At 35.7% G+C, this 20,753-nt stretch overlaps 1 protein-coding gene across 2 annotated transcripts in view; it reads left to right on the forward strand.

The window, feature by feature from the left end:
- The window catches only part of GRB14 (growth factor receptor bound protein 14), a gene marked incomplete at both ends in the record, with an annotated part of 131,410 nt that overhangs the window by 34,614 nt on the left and 76,043 nt on the right, over positions 1-20,753 (forward strand). Inside the window, one exon of one of the 2 annotated variants that reach the window (XM_080688990.1) lies at positions 20,438-20,500. The exons of the other annotated variant lie outside the window; for it this stretch is intronic. Coding sequence (XP_080545116.1) covers positions 20,438-20,500 — 63 coding nt within the window. Of the gene's footprint in view, positions 1-20,437; positions 20,501-20,753 lie in introns of those variants that run through there. 2 annotated transcript variants of the gene reach the window in all.

The raw sequence follows: 20,753 nt of genomic DNA on the forward strand, positions 1-20,753 counted from the left end.
TTCTCTTGACCTCTCTAATTAATTAAGTCATTGATTAATTATTTTCAGAGACAGAGTTTCACTATGTCACTTGGGCTGGTCTTGAACTTGAGAGCCTCCAGCTTCAGGCTCTTGAGTAGGTATGAGTGTAGGCCCACACCGCCACACTCAGGCAACTTCTTTTATTGAAGAATATAAGGGACTATTAAGAGACTCTAGGCCTGAACCTCTGAAAAAGGTGGTTGGAGGTATGTGAGGGGAATAGTGTTTTTTCCTTTCAGCCTTGAATATTTTGAAGCTTTTTTGTCACTCAGTGATTGATTCTAATTGAATGTTTTGGTGTGTGGTACCTCAGTGATACGAGGGTAGAAGTCAATGCTCATGTACTTTTTCTTTGTGCTCTTACACCATCCCAAGTCTTATAAAGTCTTTATATTCTATACAGATTAACATGAAAGAGAATTTTTTTTTTGTGGTACTGGGGGTGAAACCCAGAGGCTTTTCTACCTCTGGGCTATACTCCTAGACCTATTTTATATTTTATTTGGAAACAGGGTCTCACTAAGTTTCTGAGATCCTCACTAAGTAGCTGAGGCTGGCTTTGAACCTGTGCGATCCTCCTGTCTCAGCCTCCCAAGCGCGGGGATTATGAGAGTGCGCCACCACGTCCGGCTGAAAAAGAATTTTTTAACTGGCAGCTTATCTATTTAACTGCTGGGTTGGGGAAGAATTCAGAGTTAAATACAGAGGCAGGAATTTCTGTGCATTATTATCTCCAATGAGCTTAATAATAGAACTGAAAGCAATTTTTTAGAGTTTATAAAAATTCATTAGGCCAAGCAATTTTGCTGTGTTAACAAACCACATAATTGATATTGGATTACAGCCAAATATTGGCATGTTATTTCATATGTGATTTAGCTGTTTTCAAAATAAATCAAATGCAGCTTTGAAGGGATTAGAATATTGGGACCAGTGCAGTTTTATATTTAAATCAAAATAGTGGAGTTAAAATTTTCTGTTTATTCTTCTGTTTATTCTATGAAGAATATGATTGCAGCTTGTTTGTGAAAATTTAAAAAGACAAAACCTTTTCACAAAGCACTAGCAAAGTAGTTTCGGCCCACAGGGAATGATGGCGCATGCCTGTAATCCTAATATTTGGGAGGCTGAGACAGGAAGATCGCAGATTTGAGACCAACCTCAGCAATTTGGCAAGATCTTGTTTCAAAATGAAAAATAAAATAATACTAAGGATTTAGCTCAGAAGTAGGATGCCCCCGGAGCCAGTCCCTAGTGTCTGTCTGTCTGTTTGCCTGTCTGTCTTTCTCTCTTCTCTCTCTTTCTCTCTTTCTCTCTCTCTCTCTCTCTCTCTCTCTCTCTCTCTCTCTCTCTCTCTCTCTCTCTCTCTCTCTTTCACACACACACACACACACACACACTCACAGACACACAAACAAACAGTAGTTTCAGCTTTAGGTTAAATGAAATAATACTGGAAAGGAGACAAACAGTCTTGTAAGCTTTGTTCAGAATCAGGGTGCTTGGTATATAGTGTATATACAACATAATTGCCAAATTTTGCTAGCTTGTAATTTAAATAATTGTTTTGTTGTTTTCCTCCTCTCCAAACAGTGGGTTTGTTTCATCTGAGTGTGGATTAAGGTCCTATAATTTATTTGTTTTCTATCAGAACCGATATATCCCAGTAATCATAGTCTTATTTATAGCAATCACTGGGAAATAACTTCGGTTCTAGTGACAACCTTAGTGCCCAGTCATTTTGGATTAGCAAATTTGTTTTAGAGATTGATAATGATCTTTTAAACATTTATATCGGTGACTGATCTTAATTCCTTCCGATTATCTGCTTTTAAGGAGGAGTATAGAAAGTTGTCTGAAGCCAGTGCTGGGGAATGGAGTACCCACTTAACTAGGGAAAATATAAAAACAGTAATGGGGTCCGAGTTTCTTGCATAACTCGAACACATTGGCATTCCCAAGAAGGAATATAAAAATTGCTTGTGGAGAGGAATGTTGTGGACTGAATGTTTGATAACTCCTAAATATATATGGTGAAATTCTAACTCCCAATATAACGTTATTAGGAGGATAGCCTTTGAAAGTTAATTAGATCATAAACATGGAGCTCTCGTGTTTGAGAGCAGTGCCCTTCTTGACTGCGGGACACAGTGAGAAGCTCTCTGCAACTCCTATAACCTGACCATTGGCCAGCATTCTGGTGTTGGACTTTTAGTTTTCAAAACTATGGGAAGTAAGTTTTTGTGGTTTCTAAACCACCCCAATCCATGTCACTTGTTATAGCAGTCCAATCTGGTTAAGACAGGAGAATTGTTAGAATGAGGATATAGGATATCTGTAACTTTTTTTCTGTTAACATTTTCTGTGAAACTGCAAAGTATAGCATTTTAACTAGGGTAGTATTTTTCCAAAGCACAAAGTGTTATTATAGCTATAATTTGAACTAAATACATCCTAGTAGGATAGTTTTCTTTAAGCAAAAGTATAAAAACTATAAACCTCTATAAATAGTGGTTGAATACTAATCTTATATTTTAACTACTATAAAATGTGTATAAATGTACACATTGACTACAGGAGACTTCTGTGTACTGTGATGGGTTATTCAACATACAGAAAGTAATTCTACCTAATTAATTTTGACTTCCAACTAATAAGCTGAATTTTTGCCACAACTATCACCAAATGAATATTATTAAAGAGGAATTTTGGAATGATTTTTTCTGAATTAGGAATTCTAATTAATGTGCCTTGGAGATTTAAACAGAGCCATGTTTTTCTGAAAATAACCTTCTCTGCAGCCAGTGGAGTATTCAAAATCATTGCATTGATTTTAAAACTGTTTTACTAAAAATACCTTACAACCCCTTCCTATTTGATGCCAGAAAGTAATGACCTCCTCTTTGTTAATAAACTATCAAATGGAAAAAGATGGCTGAAAATAAAATATTATGTATATATATATGTGTGTGTGTACATATATGCACACACACATATATCTATATATATGTATATGTTGATTTTAAACAATTTGGAATACAGCTTCACATGGTGAAATCTGCCTAAATATCTTCTGAGACAATAACTTGTGAAGGATTTCACTCATTTGCTGCATCTGTATGTTCTAGAATATCTGCTAAATCAGGATCGTTATCATATAGTCACACCTCATCAATATTTGAACTGAAGGTAAAATAAATGCATAATCTCCCACAACTGCAGTTAAGAATACTTTTTTCTCTCCACCTACATACAACTCTGTAATGATGTCCATATTTGCTTTTTAAAAGTTTCTGCTGTGACCACTGGCAGAAACAGCATAGCAGACCAGATGGTCTGTTGATTTGAGTAGAGAAATTCTTTGGCCCTTGTTTAATTCAGTAGTTCTACTCAATCTGCTCAGGAGAGTCTAATGGAGAAGATAAGGATGCTGCTGTTAAGATGAGGTACATTGGCAACATTCCTGCATTTCTTGCATTTTTTGTCCACCCTTGGCTGGCCATTGTCATCAGCTTTCTTTTCTTTTTTTTTTTTAAATAACCCATTAAGTGAATCATTTAAATAATAAAAACATTTTTCCATGTGGCTGAGTGTTTTAAAGAGGAGGCTGAAGGTTTAAATTCTGTTACCTAGCCAGGCATGGAGGTGCATGCCTGTAATTCCAGTACTTGGGAGGCTTAAAGCAGGAGAGTTACAAGTTCTAGGCCACCTTAGCACCGTAGAGAGACCCTCAGTAACTTAGAAAGACACTGTATTAAAATAAAAAATAAAAAGGACTGCAGGTGTAGCTCATAGGTAGTATGCCCATGGGTTCAGTCCTCCTCCCCTATAAAATCCTGTTACCTATACAAAGTTTTAGAAGATTGTAAACACAAATTTATCTGTTAACAAATGACTAGAATTTACTTGTTAAAAATTGACCAGAAATTAACCATCTCATTTGGCTTAAATATATTTATGGCCAATGTGGAACGACAGGAATGAGTGGGTGGGAAGACCTAAAGGAACACAGGAGCTTTCTTCTGACTGGATGTTTATTTCAGAAGTTGCTATGACAAACACCATCGTTGGAAAGGCCCTTTTGGTGTGCCTCTCCTATGTTTTTGCTTCTATGAGGAAAGGTTTATGTCCAGCATAGTTTTCTTTCCAATTGGTTCTGATATCTAGAAAGAACATTTGCTTTGGAAGGTAATCTTAAATGTCAGTTTTTGATCCATAAGGTTAAAAGACTCTGACTTTGGGAAAATAAAAATGCATGAATATTTTTGCTTTGAATTCCTTATTGCATTTTAAACTAATTGGCTGCTTAACTGACCTCCTTCTTCCCTCATTTCCCTTTTGGAAATAATATTATTTGCTAGTCTGTGGAGTCGAGTTGGCAGATAGAAGTAATAAAAGATTATAATGTCAGTGCCTATATTACAGACAATTATTCTAAAGACATTGCAGTTAAACATGTTTGGAAAATATATCTTTTTTTGTGTGTGTTTGGTACCAGGAATGGAACCCAGGGGCATTGTACCTCCAAGCTACACCTGCAGCCCTATTTTTTAGTCTTTATTTTTTAAACAGAGAAACTATCCTGGACAGAGGAGGATTGCCCCATATAGTCCCTGAAATGGGATGTTCATTAGAGATGGGCTCTTTTATTAATGATGCCTTCATTTATTAAATATGGCCCTCATTTCTGAATAATTATTCCTCTGGGTATAGAATTCTAGGTTCAAATTAATTTTATTCCCAGAACTTTGAAGATAGTAGTCCATTGTCCTCTGGTATCCAGTTTTGTAGATCAAAAGCTTACAGTCTGATTTCTATTTATTTGTGAATCTTTTTGTTTTGATTTATTTACTGTTTTTTAATCTTCTCTCTGGAAGCTTTACAGTCTTTCTCTTCTTGTTGGGATTATGTTATTTCACTCCAATATGTTAAAAATTGTCTTTAAAAAAACCAAAACTATTCCTGCTTTGTACTTTGTAGGCTCATTTAATCTCAAGCCTACAGTCTTTTATTCAGCCAAAAGAACATTATGTGTTTCATTATTTTCTCTCTTCTGTTTTCCCCTTCTGGGTCCAAATTTTGCCAAGCATTATGTCAGCCTCGTGGTTTTGAGCAAGTTAACCTCTAACATTTTTTATTGTCAATTGCATTATTATGAAGTGAAAACAATAATCCCCAGGAGGCCAGTGCCCCAATATGGTAATTCTTTTCTTTTTCTCTTTCATTTGCCTCCCTCCTGTAAGCTTATCATTTTCATCAAGGCACTTGAATCTAAATATAAACTTCTGGCTCTCGAAGTAATGTCTGGGCTGTTTTTAGCACAGAGGTTATTGGACAAGACTTTGGTCTTCAAGGTAGCACTGGCTCATTTTTAAAAGCTTCTTTGGATACATAGCCTGTGTGTTAAATGGCAACTGCTGAGGTCAGTCCCTAGAAAAGGGTCAAAGTCTGCCGGGTGTGGGGGTGCATGCTTGTAATCCCTGTGCTTGGGAGGCAGGAGACAGGAGGATTGTGCAGGTTTGAAGCCAGCCTCACTGGCTTAAAAGACCCTGTTTCCAAATAAAATATAAAATAGGTCTCGGAGTATAGCCCAGAGGTAGGAGGGTTCCATCCCCAGTACCACCACACACACACAAAAAAAGGGTCAAAGTCTATGTGCCAATGGGAGATGGAGTATTAAGCAAGAGGGCAACTCATAGACGTTGCTTTAAGTTAGACATCTATAAAGGAAAACGGTGGCATCTACAATCTTTTTATGTGGTTTCATCTGACCAATGGCTTCCAGGTCAATCTTGACAGAGAAACAGCTCTGGTATTGTCACACATCCTTTAAAATTTTCATTGGTTCTCTATTGCTTCCAAAGTTCATGTCAGAGTCCTCAGTTTAATTTTCAAGTTTTCCCAAAAATTAGCTCCAATGAAACTTTTCAACATTATATCCCACTATTCTCCACACAGTCTTTCACTCTAATCTAAATATATCACCATGTTTCCCAGATCTATCCCACATCATTGCCTTCCACTGGAATTTTCCCCACCTCCCAATTACAGCAGTGAAATTCTCTTCTGAGGCTCAGTTCCATTGCATTTGTTCTTTACTAAGCCTTTGCCAAACTCTGTAACTCCAAATTCTCCTTCTCTTCACGTCCCAAAGCACAAGATTTGTGCATCTCTTATGGCAACTAACCTGAGTCATTGAGGGGACTTTTAGGTAGGAATTGTGCTACAGCCATCAGTGATCTGTCAAGGTCTAGCAGAACCTGGTGTGTAATCTGTGCTCAGTGAACACGGCTGAATAATATGGAAAGAACACAGTGTAGTCAAGGTGCATTTTAACATCTCCTGTAGGGCAAGGTAGATTTGGAATTCATTTTAATTTTTTAAAGGAGCTGACTGGTAGCCCCTATTTACTTTGTTGACTCTTTTGATTCTTTAGAATCTCTTTGATTGTAAAAAAATTTATATTATCTAATTTGATCACTTCCTGATATTTCTTGAGAGCTGTTTTGGAGGTTTTAGCAGAGGAACACAGCTACTCATGTACTCTTGGCCAAAGACCGTCCTTTTCTATTTGGGGAAGACAGTCCTGTTCAATCAAGCCCACAGCTTCAGGAGAGACACATATGGAGCAGTGAAGGACAAAGGGAAGACCTGCCTGGTCAGCCAGATCAACGAATCAACCTGGAGATCAGTAGGGTGACAGATGTCACAGCCAGATCACCTTACAATCACTTGCTGATATTTCTTAATTGTGTCTTGCTGTGTTGGTGTATTAACTGACAACAAAAATTCCACATATTTAAGGTGTGCAAAGTGATGTTTTCATTGATATACGTGTTGTGACATGTGTGGAAGTCAACCTAAACCTATCTCCTTAAATGTCATTTTGTGTGTGATACGAACTCTTAAAATCTCTCTGAGCAGGTTTTAAGTATTGATTGTTATGAATAGTTATAAGTCCTTGCTAATGATAAAGGAATACTATCAGATATTTGCCTGGTAGAGTAGGGAAAGCCAGTTCCTTTCCTCTTTCTTTCTTTCTTTCTTTCTTTCTTTCTTTCTTTCTTTCTTTCTTTCCTTCTTTCTTTCTTTCTTTCTTTCTTTCTTTCTTTCTTTCTTTCTTTCTTTCTTTCTTTCTTTCTTTCTTTTTTTCCATTCATTTTCTATCATCATAGAAGGCTACCTGCATTGGGTGGTTCTTGGTCCAAAATCACCTGAAGCTCTGCTTCCCTTTTTACCTCTTTTTCTCTTTCTCTATCCAGTGGCACACTGCCTTCTCTGCCTCTTAGCCTCCACTTTCTCCCTCTTTTAAGGATCTTTGTGATTATACTGGGACTGCTGGAATATTTCAGTATAATCTTTTATATAATCTTTTATAATCACCTGCACATATATAAGACCACATATTCACAGCATCTAGGGATCAAGGCACAGACATCAGGGTGATGGGTGTTATTTAGCCTGCTACAAGGACCAAGCACAGTTGGAGAGATAGTCCTAGAGAAAAAAAGGGAAGACTTTCCAATGTAACTAAAAATAACAAAGGTATAACATGTGCAAAATAAGGGTAGTTTGACAATGGAAATACTGTGCTAATCCTATTTATTCCTTAAAATAGAGTTTGCTTCCACTGATTGAAGAAATAGCCACAGGTACATCCACAGAAGAAAATGCTTATCCTATCAACTAGAGCATCCCTTCCTTTACGTAATGAAACAGCCTTCTGTGTGCTGAAAAGCCAGTGGGTACAGGGTATGAAGACATCCAACACAGAGTGATACTTCATCACAGGATGTTTTCAAGACATGCTGAGTAACCATTTGTCTAAGTTTAGAAAGTATTCCTGGGAACGCAGTTGCACGGAATGACCTCTTGAACAATATTTTATACTTATATAAATTATGATTCCTAACTAGAATGCATTTTTTAAATGGGCACTATATAACACATTAAATGCCAACAGTACAGATAATTGTTCAGAATCAAAGAATACAGTAAAAATGGCACTGGGTTTTTATTAAGTACTTGCCCTTTAACTTGAGTAATCTCAAAACTTTTTAAACTTTAATTTTTTCTTAAATAACAAAATAACTTAAAATTTTAAGAATGAAACCAGATACATTAAAAATAATCATATCAAGATCCTATCCTCCCTCAATCTCACTTTGTTTCTAGATATCAAGATTGTTAAAAATTTCATATGGATTCTTCTAAGTCTTTTTCTATGACATATCTACAATTTTGAGTATATATAAAAGTATATGGCATTTTTTTAAACAAATGAGGTAACACTAAAGAACTATTTGATAATTTTTTTTGTGGTACTGGGGATGGAACCCTTCTACCTCTGGGCTACACTCCCAGACCCATTTTTATATATTTTTTTATTTGCAAACAGGGTCTCTTAAGCCAGCAAGGCCTGTGTGATCCTCTTGTCTCCGCCTCCCAAGCACCGGGATTACAAGTGTGTGCCACCATGCCTGGCTATTTGATAATTTCTAATGTAGTAGTATGTTTCACATTCTTCTTTGTAGGTCTCTACCTTAGTTCTCTACATTGCCACCTGACAACTGATTGGCAGAGTATACCACATTTCATTTAATATGCCTATCTTCAGTCTATTGTTGTTTTTAAATATTCTCCTTGTAAACAGTGATGCAGTGGACATTCTTCCAGATGCCTTTCTAAATATTCATGCTGGTTAGCAGGTAGAGAAACAGAAAAGTAGTGGTAATATGAAAGAGAATAGCTTCTTCAGATATGTACAAATGGTACCATATCTCTTCCACAAAGTCTGTTCCCATTTCTATTCTTTTTATTAGTATTGAAGAATACCACTGCCTCACTTGGCATCCATACTTCATTTGATGTAATTGTTCTTTTAAATTTTATCTGATTAGTAAAGATATTTTTATTTAATGTGGCTTCTTGTATTAGTATTGAAATTATCTTTTCAAGTATATATGGTCAGTGGTATACTGTGTGCATCTGTGTGTGTGTGAGTGGATGTGTGTGTGTGTGTGTGTGTGTGTGTGTGATTTATCTGTTCATATACTGTTCTTCATTTGTTTTATTTTTCAGTTTTAATATTTTTATCTACATTTTAAGGATTCTTTATGTATTTTTATTATTCTTAAATAATATTGCATATGTAGTTTTTCAGTTTGTTTTTTGCATTTGAATTTTGTTTGGTGTTTTCAGTACTATTCATGAGTAATATTTATGAGCTAAAATTGTTGAGTTTTTTTTTTTAATATTGGCACTGGGATTGAAACCAGGAGTGCTCTACCTCTGAGATACACCTCTACCCTGATTTTATTTTATCAATTTTGATAGAGTCTCACTAGATTACTGTGTGCTGGCCTTGAAACTGTTATTCTTCTGTTTTAGTTTTCCAAATACTGGGATTGCAGGTGTGTGCCACCACACCCAGATTAAAGTTGTTTTTAGTGTGGTTGTTGTTTTTTAGGACTTAGGAAGAAGGGCTTTTCCCACTAAGAGATACTAAAAAATCTTGAGTTGTTTCTTCTAACATATTTATAAATTAGTTAATTTTTCAAAATTTTTTATTTTTTAATATTGGAGTCTAATTTTAGTATATAGTGATAGTTCAAAAACTTACATTTTTTGTTTTCTCAAATGGATATAGTCAGACTTTCTCTGTTAATTTTCTATACTAAGTAATGAATAAATGCACACATCTACGTGCAAAGGCACACACACTCCTTTGTAACCTGCTTCCAAATATATGTAGTCAGTAACTTTAAGAAAATAAGTTGGATGACTGGAATTTTATATTACGCACATGAGGGTGGGAAAGGCCCTCTGTTTGATATTGTGCAGCTTATATTCTTGACTTTAATCAAACATTTTCTTTATTTTAAAATAGTTTGGTATTGAAATTATTTTTCTCTTAAGGATTATATGGAATTTACTTGCAAATTAAATGGTTTGGGCTCTGCCACTTTGTGAGGGGCAGTGTCTCTCCCAATTTTTTCTGTATTTCTTTTATAGTAATTAGTTTCTGAATGTTTTGTTCTCTATAGTTGATTTGTATAAAAGATATCATCTTAGATATATCATTTATTAGATTTTATTTTCGTATAGTGGGGGTAAATAATTTCTCATGATTCTTTTTCTTTTCTTTCTTTCTTTCTTTTTTTTTTTTTTTTGGTGGTACTAGAGTTCCTGGAAGCCCTTCTACATCCGGGCTACACTCCCAGACCTATTTTTATATTTTTATTTGGAAACAGGGTCTCCTAAGCCAGCGCCCGCGGCTGGCTTCAAACCTGTGCGATCCTCCTGTCTCTGCCTCCCAAGCGCGGGGATTACCGGCTCATGATTCTTTTTCTAATTTTCTCTTGATGCTAGGGATTGAGCTCAAGGGCATTCTACCTCTGAGTTACACCCCAGCCCTATTTTATTTTTTTATTTTGAAACAGGATCTCACCAAGTTGCTGAGGGTTTCACTAAGTTGCGGAGGCTGGCCTCGAACCTGTGATCATCCTGTCTCAGTCTCTCAAGTACTGGGATTACAGGCATGCACTACCATGTCTAGCTTATTGTGATTCTTTAAACTTCCTTTTACATCTCAGCAGTCTCTCCTCCCCTCCCCTATATTTATTATAGAATTTATTTGTTTTATGAGATTTGAGATTTATTTATTAAATTTATTGTTTTATGTTTTTTGGAGTACTAATTTTCTAATTTTATCTAAATTAGTTTCTTTGTTTTATTTTCCCCAGACTTAATTAATGATCTCTTAGTTTGGGGATGATAATGAATTTATTTTTATTCTTGATTAATAGATATTTGTTTAAGGAGATAAATTAGTCTCAGAACTGCTGTATCAACATAAAATAAAACATAGTCTTTTTTACTATATTTATTTTTACAGATATTTTATAATTTCATCTTTCATTGTTTTGTTTGACCAGTTACTTAAGAGTCTAAAACTTTCAGATGGTAGGAGCTTCATTATCCCAGATTTTTTTAGTGAGTTTTTCTTTTATTGCTTGCTTGCTTTCTTTCTTTCTTTCTTTCTTTCTTTCTTTCTTTCTTTCTTTCTTTCTTTCCTTCCTTCCCTCCTTTCTTTCTTCTTTTTTTGGTAATAGAACTCTGGGAAATTATACCTCCAAGCTATACTTCCAGCCCTTTTTACTTTTTTATTTTGAAACTGGGTCTCATTAGGCTGCTGAAGGCCTTGCTAAATTGCTGAGGCTGGCCTTGCATCTGTGATCCTCCTATCTCAGGCTCCCTAGTACTGGGACTATAGGCATGATCACCACCTATACCTGGCTGATTATATCGTATTTAGAAACTGTTGTCTGTACTCCTTCCGCTATTACATTAACTAACTGGGGTTTTATCTTTGATCTCAAATAAGACCGTCTTTTTTTTATTCCACTCTCTTAAAGAGAAGGTATAGTCTATGATTTTACTTTACAATTTATTATGTAGCAATTAAATATATATATATATATTTTTTTTAATCCCTTTGTGATTTATGCTTTAGGTGGGATATTAATAATGTGCTATCATCTGAATGTGTTTATACCTGTTATAGAGTTTGATTCACAAATGTTAATTGTATAATACCTAGCTTACCATAATCCTATTTTATTGTGAATCACACTATTCAGCATTATAGTATTTTCTTCTTTGGATGTTTAATTTTTTTTATGCTATGAGTTCAGTATTTTATGATATAAGCAGCTGCCTTGCCTACTCCTCCCTCTTCCTCCTCCATTTTTCCCTTCTTTCATTTTTATTCCATGCTGTTGCTTTTTTATTGTGGTTTTTCTTTCAAACCTTATGAATTACATGGTGGTAGGGGTTCCTCTTTCTCTTAGAATAGAGTAGAATCTTCTTTTTGACTCAACTGAAAACTTGTTTCCTCTCAGTTGGTGAGTTTAGCTTCTAATATTTCTGAAACAACATAAAAGATTGGCATTAATACTGTTATTTTATATTATGTTCTCCAGTCTATAGACTTTAAAAAATTCACATGGTATTCTTCTTTCTTAACTTTGTGTTTGCTTTGTTCTTATTAGGAAAGTTTGCATTTCCATTACTGTTATACCTGTAGAAAAAAAACCAAACCCTTTATCTCCTTATTTCTCTAAAAAAAAAAAAATTCTTCTTCTTGGAAATCAGTAATAAGCCAATGTTTTTCTGGGTATGGCTGTGCATGCTTATAATCCTAGTACTTGGGAGGCTGAACAAGAGAATCTCAGGTTTTAAGCCAGTCTCAGAAACTTAGCAAAGCTGTCAACAACTTAGCAAGATCCTGTTTCAAAATAAAAAAGATGAAAAGTGGAGCTGGGGACATAGCTCAGAGGTAGAATGCCCTATGCAGTCTTCAGTACACACACAACTCTCCCCTAAGAAAAAAAAAACTAATGTGTTTTCTCTTTATTTCTACTTTAAAAAAAACTTGTTTTAACATTATAAAATAATTTATTTAAAATTATCCTATGGTTTTTAAACATCTTTGGTTTTACTTACCATGGGAGTCATCTTATAAAAATATCCTACATATCATGTTCTTATTCTTTCAACTTTCATCTTTTGTTAAAGGAAGTTTTATCATTTCCATATTGTTTTGCCTTAAATTGCCTACATCTTATTATGGCTTCATAATCATATACTTGATTGGAATTTAGTTCCCTGATTACTTTCAGTATTTATTTTCATCTTTTCTCTTATTTTCAGTGTTAATTGTAGCTATGAATTAGATGACTGCAGTTTAACTTCTAGCAAATTCCTTGGGAAGATTTCATGAGAATAAGATTTTATATGTTTGTAAAATTTTTGAACCCTGTCTGTTGCCTTTATAATGAGTGGATTTGGCTGGGTTTTAAAATATCATTTATGTTTTCTTTCTCTCAGGACTTCACACAAATCCCTCCATCTAGTGCATTGACTGGAAGAGTCCTGTCCTTGAGTGTTGCCTTAGAGAAACAAAACAGTCTGTCTTGTCCTTTTCCTTAAGCTATTAGAAGAACTTTCTTGCCTTGCTGTCAAAGAGTTCTAGTAACTTCAGTAGGAAGTGTCTTAGTGTTGACTATTTTTGGAGGGGAATGGTGTGACCTTTCAGTAAGTCTTTTTTTTTTACAAAGGTTTTTTTTTTATGCCTTATCTTATGTATTTAGTCTTTTTTTATTGTTTTGGTTTCTTCTGTAAGAATTCCAGTGACAGCATCTAGATTTTCATTACTTATATTTAGATTTCTCAGTTTCCAGTTACTCCTAAGTGTAAAACAATTTTTCTTGTGTGTGTGTGTGTGTATGTGTGTGTGTGTGTGTGTGTGTGTGTGTGTGTATTACTGTGGATAGAACCCAGGGGCATTCTACCACCGAGCTACGCCCCCAGCCCTATTTTTTATTCTTTATTTTGAAACAGAGTCTCACTGGATTGCAAAGGGCCTCAATAAGTAGTAGCTGAGGCTGTCTTCAAACCGCGATCCTCCTGTCTCAGTCTCCCAAATGCTGGGATTACAAGCGTGCACCACCACGCTCGGTTTAAAACAAATTTTCAAACAAGCAAACAAACAAAAAAATTTTCTTTCCCCCTTGACTTACTTCTTTTATCTTCCTGGGGAAAAAAAAGAGAGCCTCTTTTTCAGAGGACCTGGTTGCCCATGTCTTTGCATTCTTGCAGCTCAAGTCTTTATATAAGACACACTATTTGTGGAGTGGAATTCCAGAATCTTTATCCTGGAGACAGGAGAGGTCTGGGGGCCTTACTCCCTTCCATTTCTCTGCCTTCTTTCTCATGCAGCTCTCCGCCTTACACGTGGTCACACATTTCCTCTCTAGACTTTTCTTTGCCTTCATTTCTCAAAAGTGTAGCACTTTTGAATTTAATTTCATGTACTTTAAATCAGTATAATCCTAATGACTTCCTAGTTTCTAGAAATTCTTTGAATTTATAATCTACTCAAAGTATCTTTATCTCAGCCCAGAAGAAAAAGATGAGACGTCTTTTTTCTTAGCAAAGAAATTATTTCTTCTCTTCTTCTTGCGTTTTTTCTCATGTCATTTTATGTTTATGTTTTGTGGGAAATGAAGAAAGGCAGGCACTTATTTTTCCTATTCTTTTAATCTAAACGCTCTAAAAATTCATATTACTTTTCTTAGGAACAGCCTTAAATGGAACTTGAAGATCATATAGAAGAGATATTTATGTTTTCTTCTGGCTTATAATTTTATTAATTATAATTTAATTGTAAATTCATATCTACAGAAAAACCTGAGACTTTTGTATATATTTGAACACTTAATCCTGCTGTTTGTCCCTTCCTAACATTTCTGAAAGTTTGCTTTCTTCCTAATCTGATAATTTCCATTTCTTTCGCAGACCCTTCTATAGGTTACTAATCATTCTTGAGTAGGGTATGGTGGCACACGCTTGTAATCCCAGTGCTTGGGAGGCTGAAATAGTAGGATCCAGGTTTGTGGCCAGCCTCAGCTACTTAGTGAGGCCCACCACAACTTAGTGAGACCCTGTTTCAAAATAAAAAAATAAAAAAATCGGACTGAGGGTACAGCTTGGAGGTAGAATGCTGCTGCGTTCAATCCCCAGCACAACAACAATATCTAATTATTCTAGTTTTTATTCAGCATTCCTAGAGACAACACAGATATCTTCCATACCTAGATAAAAGTTGAATCTTACCAAATATCTCTACCCTGAGGAGAGTTAAACTCCTCTGCATGATATATAATGACCATACTTATCTGAATCCTTCCTCCATATTTTCCCAGACTCATCTTTATACATATATTTGTCTGTTTTTTTTTTTTATTAACCTGGAATCACCATCTTTTTGAAGCCTCTGACCATTTGGAAAAATTGTCTGACATCTCATGGTAAAATTAAGTTATTTTAGCACTTTATTTACAGTTGATTATGGAATTTGACATGCTATATATTTTATGTGCCCATCTACTTTCCTGTATCTATAGTGTATAGTAGTTCCTTGTTAGGCAGAGAAGCAACTCCAGGTATACAAGTAAGGCACATTTTAATGTACTTCAATGATCTGTAGGTTGGTAATGTCTTTCATTAATGAGACTTGTAAGTCATTCATTAATTTCTTTGAAAGAAGACATTTTCTATTAGAATTTAAATTGGTGAGAAGTTCTAGACATTTCTTTTTCTTCCTCCCTTTCTTTCTTTCTTTCTTTTTTTTCTTTTTTTTTTTTTGGTGATACTGGGGTTCCCAGAAACCCTTCTACCTCCGGGCTACACTCCCAGACATATTTTATACTTTTTATTTGGAAACAGGGTTAAGCCAGCGCGTCTGGCTTCAAACCTGCGCGATCCTCCTGTCTCCACCTCCCAAGCACAGGGATTACAAGTGTCCGCCACCACGCCTGGCTGTAGACATTTCTTATGATAGAAAATAACAGAGTGAAAGGGGACAATAGGAGAATGGTGGAGAGGATACAACTCATCGATGTGAACATGTAGGCCATGTCAAACCCTTAGGGAAGTAGTGTCTTAGTAGAATAAAATAGGTAGAATCAGAGATTCTGAGTTTACAGCTAATGACTTACACTGCATTCTAATTGCTATAAGAGTCTATTTTAAGGCTCTACTGAAACTGGTATTCTCAGGATAGCATTTAAATTGAGTGTTCACACTAGTGACCATTCAAAGAACTATATCAGATAGCTAAACAATATCCAAATGTTCCTGTAGAGAAGACTATGTACTTTTGTTCCGAATAAATCATAAGGTTAACAATGGTTAAGATGAGAAAGGAGGCTTTTCTGCTATATAACTGGAGTAAGTAGCCTTCCCACATTCATTGTTTGTGAACATAATGCCTAATTTGTGCTGAGAGCCCCCTGCTAGGTGTTCTGGGAGAAGCAGAGGAAACCAGAGTCTGTGTCTCACCCTTAAGGATTGTATTTTCATTGGGCAGGATAAACTAGGGCCTATGAAAGGATTTATATATTTTTCAAGCAATGCCCTAATAAGTACAGTCCAAATCATAGGAAATGGAAAAGTTTAAGTCCTAAAAAAGTATAAAATAAGAAATGATATAATTTGGATGGAAGAGTGACTTCCTGATTGGGTAGATTTGAATGACTGGTATATGATTGGGAGTAAAATGATAGTATAGAAAGGACAGATATGATTTAAATTTGCAAAATGAGCTTATATAATTCCTACTTTGTAGCATTGTTAAAATCAAATCAAATACATATAATGCTTAACACTTAGTTCTGAATTGCTTCGTGCTTGCTATCTTTCCATCTGTCTGCACCTTTCACTTCTAAGATAGCTTTTGTTATAAAAAGGAGAGATCCTGGAAAGACGCATGTAAAAATGAATGTTTCAGAGGGGCCATGAAAGATTTATGGGAGCCAGGGAACTCATGAACAGTTACTGACAGAGAAGTGGGAATATGGAAGCGGTGGGAAGCTTCTGTAGAAGCTGAGTGGGTGAAGAGAATTGAGAGGTGGTCTTGGAACTGGACTCCAGTTAGAGATGCACTAGAACTTATGTAGCACTCCACTTCTGCCCAGATCCCAGCTGGAACTCTACTTTGGCTAATGGTTTACCTGCTGCCATGTGTCAGATCCTTTGCTAAACAGGAATTAGGACTTGATTAATTTTTAATTTCTCATAGCAAATAGCATCTTTACGCATAGTAAGGTCCTTAATAAACATTTGTTAAGCAGGTTAATGAAACAAACAAATGCGTAGGTACATGGGAAACGAGGACTGTATGAAGACGGCATGTTATGCTAACGTATGTATATTCATTTATGTAGTACAGAACATTATAGTGTCTGGGCGAGGTCCAGATGGGACTTTTGCCCTGATTGTTTTGGCACCTGGACCTCATGAATGTAAGCAGCGTTTGCAGTACTTGCTTATTTACCTTTGATACCATTTCTAAGCTGTTTACTCTTCAGGGCTTAGTTTCATAACCTATGGAATAGCTAGTGCCTACCTCCTAATTGTGAGGATTAAATGAAGACTATCCCAGTGCCTGGCACATGATGAATGCTCACATAAATAATAATTATCATCATAATAGTTATTTTTAATTTTCAATGAAAATTGATAAGCATATATTTTGAGTGACAAAATTTACTCTAATTCCCTCAAAATCTTGAGCAAAATTCAAAATAATATACAGTACGGTTGTGTACTTCATTATTGATGCTTTTACGTTAAGAAAATCTTGATTATATCAAAATTTTATGTTTAGAGAAAAAAGACCTATCTAAAGGACTCGTACCTCTTTCTATGTTAAAAATATAAGGACTGTTTTTTTTTTAGCACCTTCTTGATTTCTTCTAAGTGTTATACAAACTTAATTTCCTTTATCTTTATAGCAATTCTAAAAGTATTGGCCAATATCTTTTTTTTTGTGTGTGTGTGTGGTACTGGATATGGAACCCAGGGGCTCTCTACCTCTGAGCTACACCTCCAGCCCTATATTTTTTTTTTAATTCTTTGTTTTGAAATGGTTTTACTGAGTTTTAAAGGGCCTCACTAAGTAGTAGCTGAGGCTGTCCTCAAACTGCAATCCTCCTGTCTCAGCCTCCCAAATGCTGGGATTACAAGCGTGCTCCACCATGCCTGGCTTGGCCAAAAGCTTTTAAATCCTATTTTCTGTTGAAGAATTTAAGGCTCAGGTGACAGGATTAGTGAGGAAAAATGATAAAAATGATAAGGCTACAGTTACATTTTGAATTAGTGAGGAAGTGAAATAAGGCACAGTCAATATGAACAGCTGAAAAGCAATACTGAAAAACGAGATTCCACCTGTTTTACATGTGCTTGAAATCTCATTAGTCTTTCAGTCTGTTGGTTAGAAAAGTATAAGTTTCACTTTTTAGAGGTGAAAAATTTTTGGTAGAAGGAGTTACAGAATACCCAATTTTGTTGTGGATAATTTTCACTGAAAATTTAGAAACAATTTTTTAAGTATCTAGAGAGATGACCTATTGATTGCATGTTAGCAGTTACCAGTCTGTCAGATGCTTCTAAAGCCCTATAGAGCAGGTGTATTGCACTGATCTGTACACTGTTTTGACATAAAGGATTCATTTTGGTGTTTAGGAGGCTCCAGATTGTGATTAAAAAAAAAAAAACCCAGCATTTCTAACTTCTCAGTCACCCAGACTTTAAAGCTTGGAATCAGATTTGAGACTTTCACTGTATAGTCACGAGATCTGTATATTCTTTCCTCCTGATCCTTTTTCAAGCAAATGCCATTTCCTCCTCCTCCTCCTCCTCCTCCTCCTCCTCCTCCTCCTCCTCCTCCTCCTCCTCCTTTTTTTTTTCTTTTTTTGGTGGTACTGAGGATGAAACCCTGGGACATTCTACTTCCCACCTACACCCCCAGCCCTATTTTTTCTTCTTTTTATTTTGAAACAGGGTCTCACTGATTTGCAGAGGGCCTCACTAAGTAGCTGAGGCTGTCTGTGAACCTCAGTCCACCTGTCACAGTCTCCCAAATGCCGGGCTGTTTCCTCCTTGAAGGCTGCCTTGATCCCAACCCTAATGTATAGTTACTTCTCCCTTGGTCTTAGCTGGCTGCAGAGAGTAATGTTTTAATTTAAAAACTAATGTCGCTATGAGACTGTGACCATATTCTATTCAACAGCATGTTCCTACCATCTAATGTAGTGTGTGGCACACAGTGGATTATGTGCTTAGTGACTTAGGATCATGGATGGCTTTGATCATAGTGGAAACCCAAGAGTATTTTTGAGACCAGAGAAAAACACCTTGTTATATTCAAAGCGTAAATTGAGAAAAGAAATTTGAAAATGTCAAACATTATGGACAAGATTTTCGAAATTATGTAGTTATTACTGGCTTCCTCATTGTTGGCTGAAGGTTAGACCAAAATCCTTCATATCACAAGGACAACCCTCATTCTTTTATCAGTAAGTTTTAGTTGGCAATCTTCTTTTAAAAGGCCATGATAAAACAAACTGGATAGGGATCAAATTATGTCCCTCAAAATAGATATGACTATGACTATTTATATTAATACCCCCATCAAACTCACCCTACTGAAAAAGAATAGACTTTAAGATTCAAAGTAGGGGACCTTGGAGTTGTGTACTTTTATCTTTTGAGGAATATCAGCTCACCATACATAGAAAACACACTGAAGTGTAGAGCAGTAAAGTGAATCCTGCTAGTAGTCCAGATAATGAAATGGAAATTTTGTGTCTGGATTGCTGAGAATCTTCCATTTTTGCTTACTGTAACAATCACCCCATTATCTAGAAATTATGGGCAGTTCTCCTGATGTAGGCAGGAGGGCTGTTCCTGGGGTCAGGGTTGAAAACTCAGTAGGTTCAGTGAAGCTTGTTAACCTACCAGTCCAGAGAGATTTTACAATTGCAAAAACCCTGAGTAGTTTTAACATGGCAATACTTTTTGTTGTTTTTGAGTGTTTTACTTATTTAGATTTTATAGAAAATTTTCTTGTCCGTGATCAGTATTTTCAGTTGTGAATTTCTTCCTCTAATCCCCCAAAATACTAGAATAAAAATCCTAGGTATTGTAAGAAAGATATAAATGGATTATGAATTATTCAAGATAGCATTGAGCAGTGGTTATTTTTAAGTGTTTTTAATTGTATGAACTATGTTAAATTACACAGATCTGTGCTTTTCAAAAATGTGTTTAAGATTTATATGTTGTACTTTAATGCCCTGTTTATATTAACATTATTATTTAGTTTGATTGTCAAGATAATATTGAAGAAGTAATATTTAATAGGATGTGACCGCAAGGAAAGCTGGAAGGTCCGTAATATAAAAATTTAAGCTGCTTAGGACATGAACTATATCAATATATATGAAAAAAGTTTGTATGATTACATGTAAGTTAATACTGTTCAAATTCTAACTTCGGGATGAATTTTTTTCCCTTTTATAATGTGTTTCAAAAGATGCATTCATTAATTTTATGAATAGCATTAAGTAAATTTAGCTCAATTACATATTTATATACTTTAAATAGACGAATGTAAACAGTTTCTTATCTGCCATATGTCGAAATGCTTCAGTGAAAACAACTGCTCAGTCAACAAAGATGGCATTGAATTGCACTGTTTTGGAAAAAAAGTTAAGTGAACTAGATGCCTGTTAATCTGGTTCTTTAAATATCATAAACAAAAGTATCAGAATGTGTTTCCAAGGACAAAGGCAGAGTTTTCCGGGCTTTGATTGGTTGCTGCCTTGTCCTGTCCCCCAGCCACCCTTAATTGGCTTTGGGGTGGATGGGAAGCACATAAGCAGGGTGACATTTATTACTCCCCTAGTTGTTTCTTTGCACTGAGCCTTGAGATTTTCAAGGAGTAACTGGTAGATTTGTTTCGTTTTGTCCATGATCTCCGAGGCGGGTTCCTTTTGGAAGTGCAGGCATGAGTTTGAGTGCAAGAAGAGTCACTCTGCCTGCAATAACACCGCTAGTGCTACAGAAGAGGGTATGTGACTTCTTTTATTTCTCTAATTTTTGGGGGTTTCTTTTTCTGTTACTGTGTGTTAACTAATGTTTCAGACACTCATCCTTGAGATGACTAGAATTCATTGAGCTTATGGGTAAAGGACATACTGTGAGAATCAAAGTGGTAAAAGCTGTGTCAGAGCATCGCTATCATGAACAGTCTTATGAAAAAGCAGTTTGGTCTCGATTTCAGGTCATTGTGATTTGGAAACCGTATTGTACTGAGGCTGTTT

The sequence above is a fragment of the Muscardinus avellanarius genome (genome assembly GCF_963383645.1).
Source record: "Muscardinus avellanarius genome assembly, chromosome: 2".
NCBI classification, from domain to species: domain Eukaryota; kingdom Metazoa; phylum Chordata; class Mammalia; order Rodentia; family Gliridae; genus Muscardinus; species Muscardinus avellanarius.